We start from the raw sequence: 25063 nt of genomic DNA on the forward strand, positions 1-25063 counted from the left end.
AAAATGTATTGCTCTGCCTGTTAAACAGGTTGCTGCTCATGTTTTAAAGCATGTACTACTTTGTGAAAAATTTAAACCTGGAATTAAGGTAGTAGGAAGAAAACAAATTCGCCCATCCTTTGTGTAAAAACCTCTACTGGAAATACTTTTTTGGTGTTTTCCTTCCCCGCTTTGAGTTAGTGATAGTTTATGCGTGCTTGTTTCGGTCTTACCCCAGCGAGTGTTGATTTTTCCTTTGCAGGGAAATTTGAAAACGGTGTTGCGGAAGGGATGGTGGATCCCAGCCTAAACCCCATTTCGGCCTTCCGACTTTCAGTTATTCAGAATTCTGCTGTTTGGGCCATTCTTAATGAGGTAAGACAATACATTAAATCAGTGGAACAGATTAGATTCTACATTTTTTTTTTTTTTTTACAACATTTGGATTTCATACTTAAGATCTTTTTCGAATTGAAAATTGATTGCCATATCATGCTGTTCACTATCTTGTATTTCAGATCCATATTAAAAAAGTCACAAACTGACCATCTCTACTAAGAAACCAACACATTTTTTCCCTGTGAATTTGTTGATTAAAGACAGCTGAGCACGTACCTTTTTTTGGTAACTTGAATTCTACCTCTCGCGAAATCTACTGTAGATAAAATGATTGTCATATTTCCACTTGGAAAATGAATCTCCCACGGATAATTGTATTCATTTGAATCTAAGCTGTCCTCCAGTTTTAACTCAACTCAAACGTTTTACAGTTATGACAGCCTGTTAATATGACTTGTACTATTTTGGTATTATACTAATACATAAGAGTTGTACATATTGTTACATTCATTAAATTTGAGAAAAATTAATGTTAAATACATTTTATGAAGGGGGTACTTTTGAAGTTCATTTATTTTAGTATTATAGACCCTCTTTTATAGATGATCAGGGATTATATATATATAAATATATAAATATACATAAAACGTTATGGAGTTAATTTATTAGAAATACTTAAGAAGTACATATTTTTGTGCAGTAAATTTTTGAATCAATACTTTTTTTGAAAACCAGTTACCTTGCTTTTTTAAGTTCTTTCTATATTTTTCTTTGGAAATGCAAACATTACAAGTTAATGCCATTTTTCAAATGCACTGCCATTTAAGAATGATTCTAGATTGATTTCCTAACTGAAGTACTTTTATAATCACAATGATTCTGAGCAAAATATTTTCAAAGCCGTTTGTCATTCCTTAAAGCCAGGATTTTAAAGACCAATGTCCTTCTTGAGGGTTATTTTACTATACTATGTATGGTGTATAGCCACAAAAAATCAGTCTGATAAATTTTAATGTGCAAGGGTGATGCATTTCAACCCAAATTACCATAAACTGAAGTCATTACATTTCCTCTGATATGTAAAATGACAAACTCTTCTTTCTGTATTAATCTTTGTCTAAAATCCACGAATTAGATGCATTTTCTCTTGAGGCTTTTATATCTGCACTCATTCTGAGTTCTGACAAAATGTTTTCTAGGTAATGCTGTTGTACGAGTCACAATTGGTTTAATTTTAAAGAAAAATGTAATGGTGGGTTTTTGGTGAAAGGTATTGTAACAGGTGTATGTTTTTCAAAATAATTTATTCTGTTGCAGTATGAACTGTAAGTAAATTCACATCCAGAGAGTATTTATTACTCTTAAACTTGCAATTCCACATGATGTCACTGTAGACAAAAATATTATCAGCCTTAGCAGTCAGTGATCTTAAATGAAGTCTTTTACAAAATTATGAATTATCAACATCAGTTCCCAGCCACTGTGGTGTCCTCAGGTGGGTTGCAGACAGCTACAGGTGTGCAGAGCTTAAACCCTCTGGGCTTTCCAAAGAGCCCATGGCTGAGGCCTTGGGCACTGGAGGTTCTAGCTGGTTGCCTTTAGCTTGGAGAAGTGTCACCCATACCCAGCAGGCTGAACAAATAGCTTTCAAACAGCCTTATTTTCTGTACAGGGTCATGCAGTGAAAAAGGATGGAAAACACAGATAGGGTACAATTTTTTCCATTACTTGAATGGTTCTTGATTTAAAAGTTACACGTTGCCAACAATGATTATTTTTATGTCAAAGTCTAGTTAAACATTTTCCTCAAGGTTTTTAAAATTTACTTCGTATTTTCTTTAATTTACCTTTTCTTCCCAACTCTCCTTGGCCCAGTGCCTGGCAGGGAAATTTCACTGGAAAAGCATAGCCTCTCATTATAAAATATTGGAACCAGCTTCACATACTAAATTGCTGCTCTAACAACCAAGTGGCAGGAGGTAAAAATCTGGGGGTGGGTTTAGAACCCCCTTGTTTCTCTGCTTCCCGAGTAGCCGACTGTGACCTGAGGAAGAAAGGCCATGCTCTGAGAGTCCGAGGAGTGGCAGTAACTGCAGCTCCTGGCCCTTTGTCAGGGTGCATGTCTTGAGACTGAGCCTTATCCAGGCAGCTTTGCAGAGCTGAGGGTGAAAACTTATTAGCTCATCCCTCCTGTTCCTAAGAAGAGTTTTAGCCACATCTTGTCTTTCAAGGACTCCCTTGTGCACCCCTTCCTTCCTGTGAATTTGTTACCAGCACCTCATTGAGCCCAGAACACTGCCTGACACACGGCAGGTACCCAGGCAGGGTCTGTGGGAAGGGACCAGCTCTTCCAGCCCACACTCCTCTTCCTTTTCCTGAACTCTCTTCAGCTGCTGTCCTTGCCACACACTTGCACACGCGCGCGCACACACACACGGTCTCAACTGTCTAGTTTCTGTTTGTGGGGTGTGTGTGTGCACAGACATGTACTCACTCTGACCAAATGTCAAGCTCCCGTGGGCAAGCGTGTACGTCATGCTTCCTGTCCATCCCCTGTTGTACAGGTGTCCATGGAGCCTCTTCTCTGCTGAGCGCTCCTCCCCTGGTTTCCACTAGACAATTAGAAGCTTGCCAAGAACAGGCAATTCTGGTGGTTGCCCTTAAGAATCAGGTTAGGGACTGAAGTATTGGGACAGAAGATTAGGGAACTTGGAACAGAGAGAAAGTAAATGCTTGACCTTGAATGGATGCTGAACCACTTTTGCCCAAAGAGTGAGTGGGGAAAAGTGTGTCAAGCAGTGGGACTAATTTTACTTTTCTGTGTGTCTATGGCATGCTGTCTCTGGAGCCCTGCTGTTCTCTACAGTAGCCACTGGACAACCGGGCAGCTACTTAAATTAATAAAACATTCAGCTCTGTAGTCACACTGGCCCTCCCTATGGCTAGTGGCCACTGGATCGAACAGCACAGATGTAGAACATCTCCATCATCCCAGAAAATTCTGTAGGACAGCACTGTGTCAAGAGTGCTAATATTAACATTTTAGAATTCAGAATAATGAGCTGCAATCATGAAGCTAAAAGCAGACATGCAGAATATGTCATAGTGTAAATGATGATGAGTATTTGCAGGGAGAAGAGAAAGTTGAGGACCTATTTCCAGGTTCCTGACATCCAGTTCTAAATTCCTTGCTCTCAGTCTCATGCGTTCTTTACGGCATTCACTGTCTCTGCTATTGGAGTCCAGTTAAGATCTACAACTTTAAGTTGAGGTTCCAAAGCTTGTGATTGACAAGCTTTGGAAAACACGAATGCACGTGGCTTATTTAGCACGCAGGCTCTAGACATGTATGTATAGGTTAATTCAACTGTTGGAGATATCTTTTATAGCTTTTTTAGATCAACAACTGCATCAGTAAATAATTAGGAAAAACGTCAGCAGTGCTGTGAAGTCTTCTCTTAAATGTATCCTGGTAATGAAAACATTGTCTGCTAACAGTGCTGTCCGTGGAGCCAAGTGTGATTATATGCAAACAGCATGTTTGGAAAGATTGCTCTAATTGATAGCAGTGCGTATTTGTAGCAGCCAGACTTCTGTGGATGACCCCCAGTGACTTTAGATTTTGAGTGTATGTGAAACCTGTGATTATGACCCGTAATTATGTTGTACAGCAAAAGGGAGATTATCTGGGAACAGCTAGCCAAATCATGTGGGCCCTGAGTTTTCTCAGGCTGTCAGCAGAAGTCAGAGATTCAAAGCAGGAGGACTTGAGACACCATGGCTGGTTTCAGATGGGGGCAGCCACATGAGGAGAAATGCCTCTAAAGGAGCTGAGAGGCCCTAGCCGGCAGCCAAGGGAATGGAAACTGCAGTCCTGCAGCCGCAGGAACTGAACTCAACCAGCAATCTGAAGGAGTCTGCAGATGGACTCTGCTTCAGCAGCCAAGAGCCTGGTCCCCACCAGCACCTGGATTCCAGCCTTCTGAGACCTTGAGCAGAGAGCACAGTCCTGTCTGCCTGGACTTCTGGCCTACAGACCTGTGAGATAATAGATGGGTATTGTGTTAAGCTTTTAAATTTGCCGTGATTTAATGCAGCAATAGAAAATGAATATGATATTTAAAAGAGGTGAAGCAGAAAAGTCTTCCTACTTGATTCCTTTGGTGTGTTATTTTTATTTTTTAAATTGGAGGATAACTGCTTTACAATATTGTGTCGGTTTCTGCCATACATCAGCATGAATCAGCCACAGGTATACCTATGTCCCCTCCCTTCTGAAAACCCCTCCCACTCTATCCCACCCCGCTAGATTGTCACAGAGCACTGGCTTGAGTTTCCTGAGTCATACAGCAAATTCTCACTTGCTGTTTTACGTATGGTAATGTACGTTTCCATGCTGTTCTCTCAATCCGTCCCACCTCCCCTTCCCCAACTGTGTCCACAGATCTGTTCTCTGTCTGCATCTCCATTGCTGCCCTGCAAATAGGATCATCAGTACCATCTTTCTAGATTCCATATGCATGCATTAATATACAATATCTGTCTTTCTCTTTTTGACTTACTTCACTCTGTATGATAGACTCTAGGTTCATCCATCTCTAGGACTGACTCCGATGTACACTTTTTTATTTAACAGCTGAGTAGTATTCCACTGTATATATGTACCACAATTTCTTTATCCATTCATCTGTTGATGGACATCTAAGTTGCTTCCATGTCCTAGCTATTGTAAAAAGTGCTGCAATGAACATTGGGATTACATGTGTCTCTTTCATTTATGGTTTTCTCAGGCTATATACCCAGTAGTGGGATTGTTGGGTCATGTGGTAGTTCTGTTCCTAGTTTTTCAAGGAATTGTCGTACCAGCTGCATCAGTTTACATTCCCAGCAACAGTGCAAGAGCGTTCCCTTTTCTCCAGATCTTCTCCAGCATTCATGGTTTGTAGGTTTTTTACTGAAGACCCTTCTGACTGGCATGAGGTGATACTTCCTTGTAGTTCTGATTTGCATTAATAATGAGCTATGTTGAGCATCTTTTCATGTTTGTTGGCCATCTGTATGTTTTCTGAGAAATGTCTGTTTAGGTCATCCGTCCATTTTTTGATTGGGTTTTCTGTTTTGGAGCTGCACAAGCTGCTTGTGTATCTTGGAGATTAATCCTTTATCAGTTGTTTTGTTTGCCTATTGTTTTATTTCTCCCATTCTGAGGGTTGTCTTTTAATCTTTATTGTTTCCTTTGCCATGCAAAAGCTTTTCATTAAGTCCCATTTGTTTACTTTTATTTCTATTACTCTAGGAGGTGGGTCATGGAGAAGCTTGCTGTGATGTATGTCAGAGTGTACTACGTATGTTTTCCTGTAAAAGCTTTATGGTTTCTGGCCTTACATTTAAATCTTTAATCCATTTTGAGTTTATTTCTTGTGTTAGTGTTCTAGTTTCTTTTATACATAGTTGGGTTATTTCTTGATAAACACATGAATAAAGTCTTGTCCTACCAGATTATATATCCAAGTCTCATCTGGGATTCTCTCCCAAAGACCTCAGTTAATTTTCATTGGAAGGTTATTGGCAAAAACCTGCAGCAGCTTAGCAGCACATTTCATAAAGGAACTGCTAGCATGACATTGCAGGAGCAGGATCCAGTAAGGCATATTTTTCCTGGAATCAGTGTCACTTTATGTTGATTTTGATTGTTCTGAGCCTGTCAGTTGTTACTAAGAATGAATAATGCTATTTTAAATAAGCTATTAAGAGGAAAAAAAGTATGCCTTTGTGTAGAGATCAAATCATCTGCTCTGTATTACTTTATAATCTAAGCACAGATCAAATCCTATATGTGCTAAACAAAGTTTTGTAATTCATTTATTTTCCAAAATACTTTTGCTTCCAAACTGTTAATTGCTGGTTTAATTTTGGTTTATCCATATTTTTTGTGCTTCTTTGACTATATTGCCATAGCCCTGATATAAGAAAAGTTGAAAAGAAAGAAAATGAGAGGCTAAAGTTATCAAAAAGTCAAAGACTTGAGTCATAATCGTATCTGAAGTCCTAAAGGAAAGGAAACATTTCCAAGCTATGGAGCAGTGTTCATAGTGTGTGAGATTTAGTTTGAGAATTGTATATCTTTAATTAGTAATCTTAACATATATATGGCATAACTAATATGCTTCATTTCTTCAATGCATGTGAACCTACAGTGCTGAAGAGACCACTACAGGAGTATTACTAAAAAAAGAAAAAAAACAGGCATTTTTTATATTTATATACCTGTATCATCACTATCTATACAGAAACTTGACTCTTCTTGCCCGAAACACTCGCTTCACCTGTTAGGGTGCTAGCTAGAGCATTTCCAGAGGAACAAACCAGAAAGGGCTGGAGCTTCGGAGTATGAGTGGGCAATTTAGATGTCATTCAAAAAATGTAAACTGAGTGTTGGCCTGGAAACGCTTGTGTGGAAAAACGTTAGGAACTGTGGTGCTAAAACTGTTCTAGAATAAGGATTGTCTGCTGTGGAGAACATTCCATATTCTTGGACTCAAGGAAGGCTGTTTAATTCAGAGCATTAGTGATTAGCAAATTGCCCTGGAATCAAAGATTTGGTACTTGAGTTTGATAAGCATTCCATTATTTGTTCGAAATGCTCAGTTTGCTGAAATTTGGGTGAAAATACCTTTTGAAGACACAGTCTCTGAGCCTTAATGATGGCCGGTGTGGACAGTACTGTAAGATGCACTGCCAGCAGATTTGACGTTTTCAGTGTAGTCGGTCGTGTTTTCTAAGAAAGATTTTAGAGATCAGCTGATTAAATGTAACCATTGTTTCATTTATGGGGTGAAAAACTAAAGCATTTCTCCTTGAGAACAAACTTCGTTTGGAAAGGCTGTCTTTGCAATTGGGGGTGTTTTTGGAAGCACCCCTGGGAGAAGCTGCCTGAAGAACTGCTTTTCCAGGTTGTACCAATGTTTTTTTTTTTTCCCCTGAAATATATTGTACATATTTCCCTTATAACATCTTCATTGGTCGGATTGGTAATAACTGTAGTACTATTTTAGGTCCTGTTGGATTTTCAAAGGCAGATTATTTATTTTCTAATTTGCTGCTAAAACTGAAAACCTGATAACTGGTCCCGTTGACTGTGCCTTCATCACTGTTTCTCTGTGCCACAACCATTCATGTGTATTTGAAATAAAGAAGTTTAAAAAGCCATGTTGAATTCAAGACTCCTTCTAATAAAAAACAGGTAAAACTTCATGAGTACCAAGCTTTTTTATTATTATAGTTTTGTTTAACACTGATATATAATAATAGCTTACCAGGACTATTTTCAGTTAGAAAACAATAGTAGATTTGTGTGTTTTGGAAAGTCTTTAAAAAAAAAAAAAGCCTTAGTTGTTAAGACCATGATTATCAGCGTTATACAGAGGTTCACTCATGCCTTGTGTGTGTTATACAGTTCCCAGAGTGAGAAAAGCTTCTGGGGGACTCTTCATCTAGTACATTTTGTTGGTTGGGTATTTTTTTTTTTTTTTTGCATAAATAATGGCTATTAGTGACATTTACAGCCTGTAGTTCAGTGATTCCTAAAGAGACTTTTAAAGCTTAAATTAGGACCCTGTGGCTTATATAAAAGTTTAAAATGTGGCCTGTTAGAAATGGGGGTGACTCTGTACCTTGTCAGTAACAGTTGGGGAGGGGATGGGACACACATGACTATTACGTGGATACGTGTTCAAAAATAATTTGTTAAAAAGTTTTACCTTTTTATTTTCTTCATAGCCTTAGTACTTTGCATATCATTCTGTGTGCAAATATTTATGAATAAAAGGTAACACTTTAGTTTAAAAAATATTTATTGTAGAAATGTACATTTAATTAGTTTTAAGGAATGTACTAAGTATTAACATTTATAGTTCTTCAAATTTGCAAACTTTGTACCTTTAAGATATCTACAATGATAGTTTATTTACAGGTTTCACAAGAAATCACCTCACCAATACTGCTGCTCAGATGTAAGGGGCGCCCTGGCTCACTTCACTCTGTACTTGTAGAAGGAGCAGAGCGTGTGGGTGAAGTTCCAGCCCAATGCTAGTGACAGCCCGTAGAGCAGGATGAGAGGTGCAAACGGGTAGAGAAGGATCACTGTGTTTTTCAAAAATGGCAGCGCTGGAAAAGGACCAGGATCCGGGTTAAGGGTGAGAGTCAACATCGCCAGTTAGTAATGGATGAAGTGGGGAATTTAAACCTGTGATGCTGCAGAAGCTTCCCATCTTAATGTACCAGCAGAGATGGATGATGTTATAGGAAAAAACCAACTTTCAGCTGTTGGAGATTTCCCGACCGAGGGAGTGTTACACCTCCACTTTGAGAAAGTGAGCTCTCAACTAGGATCCCAGACTTTAGGAAGAAATGAAGCTCTCAAATATAAAACCCACCCCCAGATATCTGTGTTTCTTTCTTTCTCACTTGTCACTTCCTGTTAGTGGGTCCATACCCCATGCATTCAAATCTAAGTGTTTCTCATACAAGTAGTCCCCAAACTGAAACTGAGCTGTGCCCAAAGAATCTTCTAAATTGTAGGGAGTTACCAGGACAGTGATCCAAAATCCACTTCCATCTCTCCCGAACGAGAGACAGGACCTCCCTCATGCCCAAAACGAGGTGTTACAATTTGGAGATGGGGGGGCAAGTGGTTCCTGACAAAGTCAAGGGGACTCTCTGACCAGTGGAATCAGTCACACGTGAGTCCAAGTGACTTAGGTTTACGGTAAGATCCTGAACATCTAGAGGGACAGTAAAGGAAAGGGCTACAACACATAACACTAACAAGTCATACGATCTCTAAATTTAACTCCTAATAGCAGTCATTTCTTAACATACATGAAGAAAAATAAATACGGTTCTCATTCATACTATGAAAGATGAACCGAGAGCAGGATTGAATAATGAATTTATAAACATATCCTGAGTTCAGCAGGATCAAGCTGGGCTTGATCATCTGTGATCATCCACAGCACCTCTCACCCCTAGGCTTCTCCAGTCCAGCAGGTGGCCTGGGACCAACACAGATGTTTACAAAATGAAAAATATTTCAGAACCATCCCCCAATCATAAAACAGAAAATACGGCAAAGGTTTTAAACATGCCCAGACACTGGACCCAACCCTTTCCTCATCTGACTGCCTGCTGGTAACCCAGAACCCAAAAGCCTGGGAGAAAAAAAACTCGTCATGGGTTCCTGCAAGAAACCGGGAGAGCATCAGTATGGTTTAACATGGTTCCTTGAAATTATAAAGTTTGTTATGTACCAGCTATGCCACTTTGGAGCTACGGGACCATGGATAAATTACTTAATCTCTCTGGGCTTGTCTCATTTGAAAAATGGGGAATAGTAAACCTGTATCATGTAACTAAAGATTAACTGGGAGAATTTATGTAAAACACCAGGGACAGTGCCAGCTCCATAAAGCTCACTGTATTACTGTTACAACTTCTCCCCTCGCCATAGTGTTGTCAACCAAAAAAATCAATTACTTACCACTGTATCCTAAGAAAGTTACATAGATATAGTAGCCAACGGCAACCAACCATAAGGTATTTCCAACTAAATATCCAATAAATGTGTCTGTTAGGATGACATCTGCTGAAGAGACACGGACAATGAGTCTTTTTTCAGTGGGTACAATGAAGACTTTCTGATGACAAGTTTAGAAGAAACTGCTACTTACGGTTGATGAAAAAAAGCTGTATAAAATGCAGAATGACCAGGAGAGGATAAAAAGCATTCAGATGCACATCGAAGGCATAGCCCCACTCCACATCATAGTCTCTGCTCTGCCGTTTCACTAAATACTTATTGGAGATAAACCTGAAAAAAAAAGGTAACATTTCTTTCATAATACAATAAAATTAACCCCATGCGTATTTACTGACTATCTTCTATAGCTCAAGCATTATTCCAGACACTGGAGATATGGTGGTAAACAAATTTCTGCCTTCAATCTAGTGGGAGTGGACTGACAGTACAGTCAGATGGCTGTACGGAGAAAGACTAAGCAGGACAGAAGGGCAGAGGCTACCAAGGTGAAATGTTAACTATGACAAGTCATGAGAGAGCGACATCTGGGCAAAGAACCAGGGGCAGTGATGGGAACCCCTGGGGCAGAGCCTGCCAAGCAAGAGAGGAGTCTTGAGCACAGAGTGGGGGAGGGGCTCAGAGTGCCTGCAACTGGTGAGAAGACAGCAGGCAATGAAATGGGACAAGAAAAAGGAGCATCTTATAGACCCTGTGGCCACTGTCAGACGTTTGGCTCTTACTCTTGGTGGAATAAGAAGTCACTGAGGAGTTCCCAAAAGGACGTTTGGCTTACTGTTTTGACGGGGTTCCTCTGGCTGCAGTCTGAGAACAGACCTTGGGGACAATGGAAGCGAAGCGGCAGGAGGGAAGTCACTGTGAGGAAGAGAGGAGAGGGTGGCGGCAGCCGGGGCGCTGGTCTGGGGCGACTACAGCAGGGACGCCCGAAAGACAAGAGTGGAGTACTAGACAGTGGGTGCCAGAGGAAAAGGTCAGTCAAGGACAACTGAGAGACTCCTGCCTTAAAACCACTGAAAGATGGAGGTGCCACTGAGGCAGGAGTGGCTGCACCAAGAGTGATTTGGGTGCAGGAAGGGGAGAGCACAGGAGTTTGGACCTGGCCCTGTTATGGTGAAGAAGTAAGAAATACAGAAAGAAGGTCTAGAAGCTTAGAGGAGCGGTCCACACAGGGGATATACAGATTCATGTGTGCAGATGCTATTAAAAGCCATGAACTTGAATGAGATCACCCAGAGTGAACACAAATAGGGAACAGGTCTGTGGCCTAAGACTGGGGTCACATACACCCCACCAACCCCCGCCCCGCTGTGGAAAGTTCAGGGAATCCGGAGGAACCAGTAAGGAAAGAGTGGCCAGCGACATCTCCAGCCACAGGAACAGTCACTCAAGCTCGTGCCTCTGTTCCACAGCATGGTCTCATGGTTCCTTTAAAAGATGAATAAATGAAAAGGCAGACATTCAGGTAACAGAAAGACAGGTCTTCAAAGGAAAAGAACAAAAAGGATTGTAAACAGTAATGGAAATTTGATGGTTTGCTTCTACATGTGATTTCAAGGATACTGTTAAGAAAAATGCTATGCCTACAGTGGAAATAAAAATAGAAAAAGAAACGAGAGGTGTTATAGTACTAATAAAATAGTCCTATACTCAATTGTCTGAAAATGTCAAGATCAGAGTGCTTTGGTAGAACAAACTGGAACTTACCAAAACACCTTCCACATGAGCCAAGGCTGTGCTATAAAATGAACGGAGTAAGAAGCGTTTAGCCCATCCAAGGGCTCCCATTCAATGGTCCTGCTGCCGCCCCACCCCTCTGCTCAGCCCTTAAACAGGTGCTTCCCAGGCTTCTGGCCTTCATCCAGGTCTCACCTCTAGAACACTGACACTCCTCCCGGGACAGCTCAAGACAGCTGAGTCCTCCCCTCCCACCTTCAGATTAAGAATGCCAGTCACATCCTCATTTTGGCCAGACTGCTGCAGCCTCCAAGTTCCCTCCCCCAGTGTCTGCTGCTGCTGGTAAGTCGCTTCAGTCGTGTCCGACTCTGTGCGACCCCACAGACGGCAGCCCACCAGGCTCCCCTGTCACTGGGATTCTCCAGGCAAGAACACTGGAGTGGGTTGCCATTTCCTTCTCCAATGCGTGAAAGTGAAAGTGAAGTTGTTCAGTCGTGTTCAACTCTTAGTGACCCCATGGACTGCAGCCCACCAGGCTCCTCCATCCATGGGATTTTCCAGGCAAGAGTACTGGAGTGTGGTGCCAATGCCTTCTCCGCCGCCAGTGTCTAATGAACCTTTATTTCATTATCAACAAGTCTCCTGAACTCAGCATGTCCCATATGGAATGCACCAGCACCCAAAGCCCACATGGGCACTCATAAGCCCACAGCCTGCAGGCCACCCTAGAGGCCCTGGGCTCCCCCCTCTTCCCTACCATCCTCTACTTTTGGAATCACCACACTAGTCTGGGCTTCCTCTGCTCAAACGCAGACCACACAACTGCACCCAGCCTCACCACTCTCTCCAGCTCATCCTCTTCCACAGTCAGATTTTTCATTAGTTCAGTTTAGTTCAGTTGCTCAGTTGTGTCCAGGCCTCCCTGTCCATCACAAACTCCCGGAGCCTACCCAAACTCACGTCCATTGAGTCAGTGATGCCATCCAACCATCTCATCCTCTGTCGTCCCCTCCTCCTCCTGCCCCCAATCCCTCCCAGCATCAGGGTCTTTTCCAATGAGCCAGTTCTTCGCATCAGGTGGCCAAAGTATTGGAGTTTCAGCTTCAACATCAGTCCTTCCAATGAACACCCAGGACTGATCTCCCTTAGGATGGACTGGTTGGATCTCCTTGCAGTCCAAGGGACTCTCAAGAGTCTTCTCCAACACCACAGTTCAAAAGCATCTTCTTCGGTGCTCAGCTTTCTTTATAGTCCAATTCTCACATCCATTCATAACTACTGGAAAAACCATAGCCTTGACTAGATGGACCTTTGTTGGCAAAGTAATGTCTCTGCTTTTTAATATGCTGTCTAGGTTGGTTGTAACTTTCCTTCCAAGGAGCAAGCGTCTTTTAATTTCATGGCTACAATCACCATCTGCAGTGATTTTGGAGCCCCCAAAATACAGTCAGCCACTGTTTCCACATCTATTTGCCATCTTAGTTAGCAGTATCCTTTTTAGGACAGATTTTAGAATTTAAGGGGCTTCCCTTGTGGCTCAGGTGGTAAAGAATCCACCTGCAATGCAGGAGACCTGGGTTTGATCCCTGGGTTGGGAAGATCCCCTGGAGAAGGAAAAGGTTACCCACCCCTGTATTCTGGCCTGGAGAATTCCGCAGACTATGGGATCTATGGGGTCGCAAAGAGTCAGACATGACTGAGCAACTTTCACTTAGAATTTTAGATTACTGGTGCATGCATTTTTTGACTACCCAGCACATACAAAACCTATTGGACTGGTCAGGAGTTAACAAAGCAAACAGGCTGTATCCATCAGAGGCCAGCCTCTCACAATCTTGCTCAAAATGTTAACAGCTACCATTTATTGAGCACAGACTGTATGCCAGGTGCTTTTCATAGTACAAGCTTTTCAAATACCTCACAAATAGATAATTAACGTCCATCTTCCAAGGACAGGGTAAATGGCCGAGCTGGCACTCAAACCCAGGTCTCTCTGCAACTCAGGTTCCAGTGTTTTCTCTGATACACAGCAGCAACCACCAGCCCCCTGCTGAGCTCACCCGCCTGTCCACCCCTTCCGCCAACCACACAAGAGCACCCATCAAAACATCAAACGCCAAATTGATACTCAGCACACTATTACTGGTACAGCAAACCCAGAGAGAGTCAGACTGAGAAATCAGTCAACTTCAGCAGAATTGGCTGTGAAACATTTTTGCAAAATCAGGGATTTTGTTAATACGACATAATCATGACTTCAATTCACTTATCTGGTGCAGTTTGACAAAGCAGACCATCCCCTGAAAAGTATTTTCTGCTCTAGGTGCCAACACAGGAGAATGAGATATGGTAATCCTGGCGGACAAAATCAGTGCTTTCAGTTCATAGAGTTTCCATTTCCATCAGCTACTCTCTGAAGCAAACAGAGGGAGGCTCTACAGTAGCATCTGAAAAACCAAAGCTTCTGTACTTACCACATTAAAGTTGATATGAGAAGACCGACGCCTACACAGTCTATGAATACCACCCAAAGCAGCAGCTTTATCGTCTCAAAAAACCCCATGTCCAGCACAAAGCCAAATCCTATTGTGGACACTGCAAGAAAGATTTACAAGATGCATTCAGGCACTTTGCTACATTCTAAGCATACAGGCCAGTTTCTGCCTTTCAGATGCCCATTCCAGAATGGGATGCAGGTATGTAAAATAAGCTATCTTACTAATAAATGTAACTGATTAAGAAATGCAGATCGCCCTGGAACACACAACTACCACTGAGATACCTGACGTTTACTGAGGAGGCCCCCATATATCTGTGATTCACCAGGGTAGCCCCAGCATTCAGAATACGACCACTACTGAGAAGGCACTCACATGTTTAAACCCAGTTAAAGGTGGGCTTCCCTGGTGGCTTAGATTGTAAAGAATCTGCCTGCAATGCAGGAGACCCAGGTTTGACTCCTGGCTCAGGAAGATCCTCTGGAGAAGGAAATGGCTACCCACTCCCGTATTCTTGCCTGCTGAATTTCACGGACAGAGGAGACTGGAAGGCTACAGTCCAAGGGGTCACAAAAAGTCAGACATGATTGAGACACTAAAAGTGGTTCAGACCCTTTCACTGCACTATTGGAGAACTTAAAGCAGTTTCTCAAGATCACATTAGTACTTTCAGAACCCTCACTCTGGATGGGCCTGATGAAAGTGAGAAGTGAAAGTGTTAGTCCCTCAGTCATGTCTGACTCTTTGTGACCCCATAGACGGTAGCCCACCAGGCTCCTCTGTCCATGGCATTCTTCAGGCAAGAATACTGGAACAGGTTGCCATTCCCTTCTCCAGGGGATCTTCCTGACCCAGGGATTGAACATGCATCTCCTGCACTGCAGAGGTTATTTACCAACTGAGTCACCAGGGAAGCCCTGGATCAGCCTGACAGTGAAATGTAATTTCCAATCTCAGTAGTCCTTTTTCACAGTAAGTTTGCATTTGGGTATCAGTGAATTTATGAGAAATGTGAAAGTGTTAATTGCTTGGTTGTATCTGATTCTTTTGCGACCCTATGGACTGTAGCCCACCAGGCTACTCTGTCCATGGAATTCTCCAGGCAAGAATACTGGAGTGGGTAGCCATTTCCTTCTGCAGGGGATCTTCCTGACCCAGGGATCGAACTCAGGTCTCCAGCACTGCAGGCAGATTCTTCACCATCTGAAGCACCAGGGAAGCCCTACGTATTTATCATGGCAGTTGAAAGACATGGAGTGACTCTGTACTGTGCTTTTCAAAGTTCCCAGGAACCAGTTTCCTCTGGCATCTGCTTGGGACCTTAAAAATCAGGAAGAATACCACTCTCTTTCCTGTGAGGAGATTTTGGAGACTTCAGAAAGGAAGACAACGGCTTCAGAGAACCCCAAATTATGACCCATAACACGCTGACAACAGGATTCTCCAAATGACAAGTCCAACCTGAAACACTCAATTGATTTCTCAACTCTCCAGCAGATAAACACTTACCACAGAGCCAGATACTTAACAGGACCAAGAAAGCCGGGTCATCCCTGGCCCACTGATCTTTTGTCTGCTTCCTATAGTGAAAGTTTCTATAAACTCTCTGTGGGGAAGTGAACAGGTAGAGCATCTGCCAGGCAGCAAACTCAAAGTCCATCTGCCGGAAACGGAAAAGCCTCCTCAGGTATTTGTAGCGTTTTGCTCCCGCTGTGTGTCTGGCTGCATCCCTGGAACTCAACACTCCGTTCCCCTGCGCTGGGGAATTCACCGAAGTACTTGGTAACATCTTCCTAGATAGAAGGGAGGGAAAACTATATTATTAATACAAATCACCAGAAGAAACTGCCAGCCTCTAGCACCCCTCTTGTGAGTTATTTAGGAGAGAAGTCACCTTACATTTTGGCCCCGATCCCTGAGAAGAGGCAGGACTCAGAGTAAATTTGGTTTTGAGGCTGATTTGGGAGCTGGAGAACTGCCCATTGCACTTCAGGAAAGGGCTGCCCCGTGGCCTTCTGAACCTTCATAATAACGCTTTTACAAGGTCCACCCATTCTCTGTACTTCATTTCTGTCAATCCTCAGACATGCTCCACCTCTCCCCACCTCCTCCCACCCCTTCTCCAGAAGCAGAGATAGTGATGGAGCCAAAATTTGAACTCAGGCAGTCTGAATCAAAAGTCCACCTGTCATCTGTGCTAACAATCAAGACTTTAAGGAAAAGCCCTTGCTGAACCCAAACAGAAACGATGTTCCCGACAAGGTAAAGTAAATGGCTTATCACACAAGTCCATCAGCGCCTCACCAACAAATAACTCGTTCATTAGCATGGGATGTAAAAACAAGGCAAAACTCAAACGCATAGTGTTTTACTTCCTGAATAGTTCATCATGGTCCAGTCCAACTAGTCTGAAGCCAGGGAGGCGCTGGTCATCGTCCGGCCTCCATGTCCCGCCCCGGCAGCCCAGTGTCGGGCTCCACTCCCCAGGCCTCCAGGACGTCAGCTGCTCCCCGCCGGCTCGGGGCCTCCGGTAAGGCGGCCAGATTGAGCATAAAAACACATGACGTCCAGTTACAACTGCATCGCAGATACAACAGTAATTTGTAATATAAGCAGGTCCGAAACACTGCGTGAGACCCACAGCTATGCAGACATCATTCGCTGTTATCTGAAATTCGGCTGTAACCAGCCTCCGCGATGGTGTCTGGCAGCCCCACCGCAGCCCGAGCAGCCGGACCGGGCGCGGTCACTCCAGGGCCGGGTGATGTGGGGCCGCAAGTTGCCGGAGGAAAAGGCTGACCAGCGAGCCCGAGTCGCGCGCAGACGGGGCCGTCGGCAGGCCTCACCTGGAGCCCCGCGGCGGCGTCCACCGGCTTCACATACACCCGCCACCACCGCCGAGCAGCCGACCCAGCAGCCGCTGGGCCAACTTCCCTCCCCGCTACGTCAAGCACGTAGGGGGCGCGTCGCGTCACGTGACCCACAAACGCCGCGCGCGATACCTTTCGCGTTACGTCTCTCGCCGCGCGCCCACCGGAAGTGGTTGCTACCGCTCTTTTTCCGGTTCCGCCCGCCGCAGCGTCACTGGCGTCCTGAGGAGTCTGGGCCATCTCGGAAGGAGAGGGTGGAGGCCGCGGCCAGCTGGAGGCGCAGTCATGCCCCGGTATTACGAGGACAAGCCTGAGGGCGGCGCGTGCGCGGGCGTGAAGGAGGATCTGGGCTTGTGTCTGCTGCAGTCTGACTGCGTGCTCAAGGTAGCGCGGCCTGGCGCTCGGATGACCGAGGCCCGAAGCGGGGAGGCGAGGCTGGCGGAGGGTCCCTAGCGGGCCCCAGTGGTGGCTGAGTCGTGCCTCCGAGTTCGCGGTCTTAGGTGTCCACCAACTTAATGAACTTGGGCGAGTCCACTGTTGGAACCTGACTTCCCAATAGTGAAATTGGAGAGAACGGTGCTGCCCCTTTGGGTTTTTGTAAAGTTTAAACCATCTCGAGTCCTGAAACACGAAATGCTGCTGCTTTGCTGGGTTCTGGTGGCATATAGGAGAGTATCACAGGTTTCTGGAGCCCCCGAAAATGAGAACCAGTAAATTCGCAGATAATTACATGAACCTGGCATACTGTGTTGCCTCGTGAAACCTCCTTTCTCAGTTCAGTTGTGGCTGAATAGATGCTGTATTTACTTTGTGCTGGTCTGAACTTGTTGCTGAGTTCTGTGTATTCCAGGATAAGCTGTCAAAGAGGCAGCTTTTTTATTTTCACACTTTGTATCTTGCGCCCCCTACCGTTGAATTTGTGGTTTTAGGTGCTGTGATGGGAGACAGGAATTTGCTATCTTTCCCTCAGTACAGTCACAGGTCTTCTCTGGAGCCAATCTGATATCACGCGTGCCTTAGTCGTTTCCTACTTTTTGCGACCCTGTAGACCCTACCCTCTAAGCTCCTCTGTCCATGGGATGGTCCAGGCAGGAATACTGGAGTTAGTTGTCGTGCCCGCCTCCAGGGGATCTTCCCGACCTGGGATCGAACCCGTGTCTTTTGTGTCTCCTGCGTTGGCAACTGAGTTCTTTACCACTAGCGCCACCTGGGAAGCCCAGTGAAGTTCAAAGTCGACTGGCAAACCTGGATTCTGCCCTTCAGTTCAGTTCAGTCGCTCAGTCGTGTCCGACTCTTTGCAACCCCACGGACTGAAGCACTCCAGGCTTCCCTATCACCAGCTCCCGGAGTTTACTCAGACTCATGTCCATTGAGTTGGTGATGCCATCCAACCATCTCATCCTCTGTCGTCCCCTTCTCCTGCCTTCAATTTTTCCCAGCATCAGGGTCTTTTCCAGTGAGCCAGTTATTCGCATCAGGTGGCCAAAGTATTGGATTATCAGCTTCAGCATCAGTCCTTCCAGTGAATATTCAGGACTGATTTCCTTCAGGATAGACTGGTTGGATCTCCTTGCTGTCCAAAGGGCTCTCAAGGGTCTTCTCCAACACCACAGTTCAAAAGCATCAATTCTTTGGTGCTCAGCTTTCTTTATAGTCCCGCTCTCACATCCATACATGACTACTGAAAAAACCAGAACTATTATTAGATGGACCTTTAGTTACCATTACCAAAGTAATGTTTCTGCTTTTTAATATCCTGTCTAGGTTGGTCATAACTTTTCTTCTAAGGAGCAAGCATCTTTTAATTTCATGGCTGCAGTCACCATCTGCAGTGATTTTGGAGCCCCCAAAATAAAATCTGTCACTGTTTCCATTGTTTCCCCCATCTATTTGCCATGAAGTGATGGGACCAGATGCCATGACCTTCGTTTTCTGAATGTTGAGCTTTAAGCCAACTTTTTCAATCTCCTCTTTCACTTTCTTCAAGAGGCTCTTTGGTTCTTTGCTTTCTTCCATAAGTGTGGTGTCATCTGCATATCTAAGGTTATTGCTGTTTGTCCAAGCAATCCTGATTCCAGCTTGTGCTTCATCCAGTCCAGCATTTCTCATGATATATTGTGCATAGAAGTTAAATAAGCAGGATGACAATATACAGCCTTGATGTACTCCTTTTTTGATTTGGAACCAGTCTGTTGTTCCAAGGCCAGTTCTCACTTGTTCTTGACCTGCATACAGGTTTCTCAGGAGGCAGGTCAGATGGTCTGGTGTTCCCATCTGTTTAGAATTTTCCACAGTTTATTGTGATCCACACAGTCAAAGGCTTTGGCGTAGTCAGTAAAGCAGAAGTAGATGTTTGTCTGGAACTCTCATTTTTCCATGATCAAACAGATGTTGGCAGCTTGATCTCTGCATTTCCTAAATCCAGCTTGAACATAAGAAAGTTCACGGTTCACGTACTATTGAAGCCTGGCTTGGAGAATTTTGAGCATTACTTTGCTAGCGTGTGAGATGAGTATAATTGTGCGGTAATTTCAGCATTCTTTGTCATTGCCTTTTTTTGGGATTGGAATGAAATCTGACCTTTTCCAGTCCTATGGCCACTGTTGAGTTTTCCAAGTTTGCTGGCATATTGAGTGCAGCACTTTCACAGCATCATCTTTTAGGATTTGAAATAGCTCAACTGGAATTCCATCCCCTCCACTAACTTTGTTTGTAGTGATGCCTCCTAAGGCCCACTTGACTTCCCATTTTAGGATGTCTAGCTCTAGGAGATGGCAACGGCACCCCACTCCAGTACTCTTGCCTGGAAAATCCCATGGACGGAGGAGTCTAGTAGGCTGCAGTCCATGGGGTCACTAAGAGTTGGACACGACTGAAGCGATTTAGCAGCAGCAGCAGCTCTAGGTGAGGGATCACACCATCGTGATTATCTGGGTTGTGAAGATCTTTTTTGTATAGTTCTGTGTATTCTTATCTGCTTCTGTTAGATCCATACCATTTCTGTCCTTAATATTGAGTCCATCTTTGCATGAAATGTTCTCTTGGTATCCCTAACTTTCTTGAAGAGATCTCTAGTCTTTCCCATTCTATTGTTTTCCTCTTATTTCTTTGCACTGATCATTGAGGAAAGCTTTCTTATCTCTCCTTGATATTCTTTGGAACTCTGCATTCAAATGGATATGTCTTTCCTTTTCTCCTTTGTCCTTTGCTTCTCTTCTCTTCACAGCTATTTTTAAGCCCTCCTCCGACAACCATTTTGCTTTTTTGCATTTCTTTTTCTTGGGTATGGTCTTGATCACTGCGTCCTGTACAGTGTCACAAACCTCCGTCCATAGTTCTTCAGGCACTCTATCAGATTGAATCCTTTGAATCTATATGTCACTTCCACTGTATAATCGTTAGGGATTTGATTTAGGTCATACCTGAATGGTCTAGTGGTTTTCCCTACTTTCTTCGATTTAAGTCTGAATTGGGCAATAAGCAGTTCATGATCTGAGCCACAGTCAGCTCCCAGTCTTGTTTTTGCTGACTTGCTAGAGTCAGAAGTCTTGTTAGAGCTTCTCCATCTTTGGCTGCAAAGAATATAATCAATCTGATTTTGGTGTTGACCATCTGGTGATGTCCATGTGTAGAATCTTCTCTTGTGTTGTTGGAAGAGGGTGTTCACTATGACCAAAGAGGGTGTTCGCTATGACCAGTGCGTTCTCTTGGCAAAACTCTATTAGCCTTTGCCTGCTTCATTTTGTACTCCAAGGCCAAATTTGCCTGTTACTCCAGGTGTTTCTTGACTTCCTACTTTTGCATTCCAATCCCCTTTAATGAAAAGGACATCTTTTTTGAGTGTTAGTTCTAGAAAGTCTTGTATGTCTTCATAGAACTGCTCAACTTCAGCTTCTTCAGCGTTACTCGTTGGGGCATAGACTTGGATTACTGTGATATTGAATGGTTTGCCTTGGAAACAGATCATTCTGTTGTTTTTGAGATTGCACCCAAGTACTGCATTTTGGACTCTTGTTGACTGTGATGGCTACTCCATTTCTTCCAAGGGATTCTTGCCCACAGTAGTAGATATAATGGTCATCTGAGTTAAACTCACCCGTTCCAGTCCATTTTAGTTCGCTGATTCCTAAAATGTCAATGTTCACTCTTGCCATCTCCTGTTTAACCACTTGCAGTTTGCCTTGATTCATGGACCTAACATTCCGGTTCCTGTACAGTATTGCTCTTTATAGCATCAAACCTTGCTTCTATCGCTAGTCACATCCACAACTGGGTGTTGTTTTTGCTTTGGCTCCATCTCTTCATTCTTTCTGGAGTTAGTTCTCCACTGATCTCCAGTAGCATATTGAGCACCTACCGACCTGGGAGTTCATCTTTCAGTGTCGTATCTTTTTGCCTTTTCATACTGTTCATGGAGTTCTCAAAGCAAGAATACTGAAGTGGTTTGCCAGTCTCTTCTCCAGTGGACCACATTTTGTCATAACTCTCCACCATGACCCGTCCATCTTGGGTGGCCCTACACGGCATGGCTCATAGTTTCATTGAGTTAGACAAGGCTGTGGTCCATGTGATTAGATTGGTTCGTGTTCTGTGATTGTGGTTTTCTTTCTGTCTGCCCTCTGATGGAGAAGGGTAAGAGGCTTATGGGAGCTTCCTGATGGGAGAGATTGACTGAGGGGGAAACTGAGTCTTGTTCTGATGGGCGGGGCCGTGCTCAATAAGTCTTTAACTCAATTTTCTGTTGATAATCGGGTCTGTGTTCCATGTCATTTGACCTGAGGCCAAACTATGGTGGAGGTAATGAAGATAATGGCGACCTCCTTTGTACAAAGGTCCCAGGTACACACTGCTGCACTCAAGTGCTGCCAACCCTGCAGCAAGTTGCTTGTGGTTATTCTTGCATCTGGAGATGTAATTTCAGAAAGTTGCCCTTATTTCAAAGGAAAGACAACTACCCAAATATGGACATCAATGATATTGGCGATATTGGTGTTTCTGCTAATTGATGATTTACATTTGGTTCACTGGTGTTGACAGGGGCTGTGTGAAGTGAAAGTTGCTGAGTCGTGTCTGACTCTTTGCGACCCCATGGACTGTACAGTCCATGGAATTCTCCAGGCCAGAGTACTGGAGCCTTTCCCTTCTCCAGGGGATATTCCCAACCCAGGGATCAAACCCAGGTCTCCCATGTTGCCGGCAGATTCTTTACCAGCTGAGCTACAAGGAAGGACTGGGTGAGCTTTGGTAAATACTTGTTTAATGAGTAGAGGAGCAAAGTGCCTTGGGTGCCCAAGTGCAGCTTATTTTGCTTGAGAGTTTGGAAACTTCTCACCAGAGGAGGTGACCTTTGCTCTGAGTCTTAAAGGTTGAGTAGTAGTTGATGATGGAGAAGGCAGTGGCAACCCACTCCAGTGTTCTTGCCTGGAGAACCCCAGGGACGGGGGAGCCTGTCTATGGCTCCCCAGAGACGGTGGGCTGCCGTCTGTGGGGTCGCACAGAGTCGGACACGACTGAAGTGACTTAGCAGCAGCAGCAGTTGATGAAGTAAAGGAGTGGAGGCTGTGGTGGCTGTGGGGAGACTCTGAAACAACAGCATGTACAGAAAAATCAGGGAGATGTGGGAGGGCCACCCAGAAGCTGGGCTGGAGGAGGAGAGAAAGGTTGCCATGGACGATGGCCCTGGTGTGTCAGAGTGAGGGGCTTGGGCGCAGAGTAGGACTGAGGAAAGAAACTTTGGAAGTGGAAGAGGACACTGGTGATAAGGAGAACCCTGAATTGGTTTTTGCAGTGATGGGTTGATTTAGCAAACAGTTGAGTGCCAAGTCTGATTGCAGGACACAGATAAATGACCTCTGGGAAGCTGGAAAGCTGTAGGCAGAGAGAATGACCAGGATGTGAGGCACAGACGCTCCTTGCCCCCATTGAGTACACGGCCTTTTTGTTGCTGAATGTGGTCAACTAGGAGAACGTGTCATTGTATTTATAAACAGTCTCTTAAATGGAAGTGCATTTGCAGTTTGTGTTAAATTCATCCTGAACGGTCACTTCAGCGGGACTGGAAAGGGGCAATAGTGAGTCATGCACACCCAGCAGGTTGCCCTCCCTTCCCCTGGCGTCACTGCAGCTCCAGCCCTCCCCATGGGCACTCAGACCAAGGGAAATGCCTGCTTTGTGTGGCAGCCACATTCATGATAAGGTTCTTGATTTCTCTGCTCCTTGAGTAAGGGAGTTAACCCAGTCTTTTGACAGATAGTGAGCCCCACCTGAAAAACTTCTGGACCTCACTTTAGGGAAGAATTCAACATAAAATATTTAGTTTTGGGGCTGCAGTGAGAGAGTCCAGCAACTGTAGGGGCTCAGAGAAATGCCAGGTAATGATGCTAAGGATGTAAACTCCAGTGGGGCTGGAGAAGAGACACAGGAAAAAGCAGATTCAAAAGGCATCTTTCAGATAAACTTCTTAGGATTTTATGATTCCTGGGAGATCAAAAAGGTTGAAAACTGTGCCCAGGAAACTCAACTACAAGTTATCTCCCTTGTGTCTCTGTTAACAGCTTCCTGATTGCTGGCTTTTTATCAGAATCACCTGGTGTTGGGGATGGAGCCCTTAAAAGTACAGATTCCACTGCTCTCTGTCTCCCTTATAAATTAAAAGTGTCCCAGCTTGGCTTTTGGACACAGCCATGTTTGGGAGTCACCAATCTTGACCTCAGAAGGCAAATAAGCGTGGGAGTGTATTAATTAGTTTATAGATTCAGGTAAATGTTACAGAGACAGGAATAACACTGGCTTAAAATACCATAGAGAATTCTCTTTTTTGCTCTTGTGCCTGTAATTGGGGTCTAGTTTGATCCTGCCTTTCATGGATCTAAACACTGTTGATCTGTGGGGTTGGGTGCTGTGATGAGAGATAGGATGTTACTCTCACACTCATGGTCTGAGAATGCCATGCTGCCACGTCGTCAAGCCTGGTGACATTGGTGGAGTGAGTGGGAGAGTGGGCAAGCCACTTTCCCTTAAGGACCAACTCAGAAGTTTGACTTTCCAGTGCCCTACATATTCCGTTGGCTAGAACTTAGTCACATGATGCTGCCCAGCTGCAAAATGGCTGGTTAATCCAGCTCAGCCATAAAAGAGTGATTGTTAAGGGGTTGGAGGAAGATGAAGTAACATTTCTCTCCTAGGTGTTTTAGCTAGATGGATCTTCCCACTAGGCAGTTGGCAGTATGGGTTGAAAGCTTGTGAAAAAGATGGCATCTTAAATACATTTTAAGGAAGCGTCAGTTTATAGATTACAGTCTTTTGTATAATTGTAGTCCTTTCTCTCTCTGCACATTGTTCGTGTTTGCAGCCTCATTACAGAGTCTGAAGGAGGAACAGTGCAGAGAAGCTTACTGCTCTGTTCTGGTTCACTTTTGAGGTTCACTGTGGTATTTATTGAATTGGCCAAGAGCTTGATCCAGGTTTTTCCATACCATTCTATTACAAAACCTGAATGAACTTTTTGGACAACCCAGTAAATGACCATTCAAATCTAGGTCCAAGCAGCCATGAAGACTGGAATGTGGCCAAAATTCTTGGCATCAGGAATGCCATAGATGTATCCTGTAGCTTTTTTTTCACAGAGAAAACTAGGAGTGTGACTGGCACTTGCAAAATAAAGGTTTTGGGGAGTGACTGTAGTGGTGGGGTTGTGGTGTCAAAAATCTGCTTGAGGGGAAATCCCTGATGATGGAGGCGCAGGCACAATTTAAATACCAGGTGTTTCTACTTAAGTAGTACTCCAGCCAGCCTTATTAACATTTTTCTGAAGTGTTGAGAACTGGCACTAAAGCTGTTCAGTTTTTAGAGCACCTAATTGTAGCTGTTTGGGCTTTTAAAGTTAACATCGAACAGAATCATTTTTATTCTCAGACATATATGCTTGACTCATTTTGCATTGGAACTCTCTTTGATGAGGAAGATTCCGTGATCTTCCTGTATATTGTCAAGTAATTCATGAAGCTAATGTTTATAAGCAGTACATGTTTTATTTACTTGTTATTTTTTTAATAGTAATAAGATGTTAGGTTTTGAATTTTTTCCCCTCATGAATTGACAGTTTAATG

The 25063-nt window shown here is 43.9% G+C and overlaps 3 protein-coding genes across 4 annotated transcripts in view; 2 read left to right on the forward strand and 1 right to left on the reverse strand.

Annotated features, from left to right (window-relative positions):
- MGAT4A (alpha-1,3-mannosyl-glycoprotein 4-beta-N-acetylglucosaminyltransferase A) overlaps positions 1-7527 on the forward strand; it is a 126801-nt gene extending 119274 nt beyond the window's left edge. For both annotated transcript variants that reach the window (XM_070380000.1, XM_070379999.1), the window contains exons 15-16: positions 242-354; positions 498-7527. In XM_070380000.1, the coding sequence (XP_070236101.1) occupies positions 242-354; positions 498-524 (140 nt within the window). In that variant the 3' untranslated portion in view covers positions 525-7527. The remainder of the gene's footprint in view (positions 1-241; positions 355-497) is intronic.
- A 45-nt stretch (positions 7528-7572) lies between these two features.
- UNC50 (unc-50 inner nuclear membrane RNA binding protein) lies at positions 7573-17075 on the reverse strand. The gene is made up of 6 exons (XM_005909840.3): positions 16932-17075; positions 15595-15878; positions 14062-14182; positions 10047-10186; positions 9857-9958; positions 7573-8484 (listed from the first exon to the last, which is right to left on the reverse strand). The coding sequence occupies exons 2-6, from the start codon at positions 15872-15874 to the stop codon at positions 8348-8350; spliced, it is 780 nt and encodes a 259-aa protein (XP_005909902.1). The 5' UTR covers positions 15875-15878; positions 16932-17075; the 3' UTR covers positions 7573-8347.
- A 69-nt stretch (positions 17076-17144) lies between these two features.
- Positions 17145-25063, forward strand: part of COA5 (cytochrome c oxidase assembly factor 5) — a 35492-nt gene continuing 27573 nt past the window's right edge. The window contains exon 1 of the mRNA XM_005909841.3: positions 17145-17339. Within this exon, the coding sequence (XP_005909903.1) occupies positions 17241-17339 (99 nt within the window). The 5' untranslated portion in view covers positions 17145-17240. The remainder of the gene's footprint in view (positions 17340-25063) is intronic.

Source organism: Bos mutus, chromosome 11, assembly GCF_027580195.1.
Source record: "Bos mutus isolate GX-2022 chromosome 11, NWIPB_WYAK_1.1, whole genome shotgun sequence".
NCBI lineage: Eukaryota > Metazoa > Chordata > Mammalia > Artiodactyla > Bovidae > Bos > Bos mutus.

Bases quoted from the DNA above. Each gene is read 5' to 3' on its own strand.
- UNC50 (XM_005909840.3), bottom strand. From the start codon at position 15,874: ATGTTACCAAGTACTTCGGTGAATTCCCCAGCGCAGGGGAACGGAGTG. The intron at 14,183-15,594 runs GTAAGTGTTTAT...TCTTTCTTGCAG, and splicing joins GTTAAGTATCTGGCTCTGTG to TGTCCACAATAGGATTTGGC. The intron at 10,187-14,061 runs GTAAGTACAGAA...TTTTTTTTTCAG, and splicing joins CTCATATCAACTTTAATGTG to GTTTATCTCCAATAAGTATT.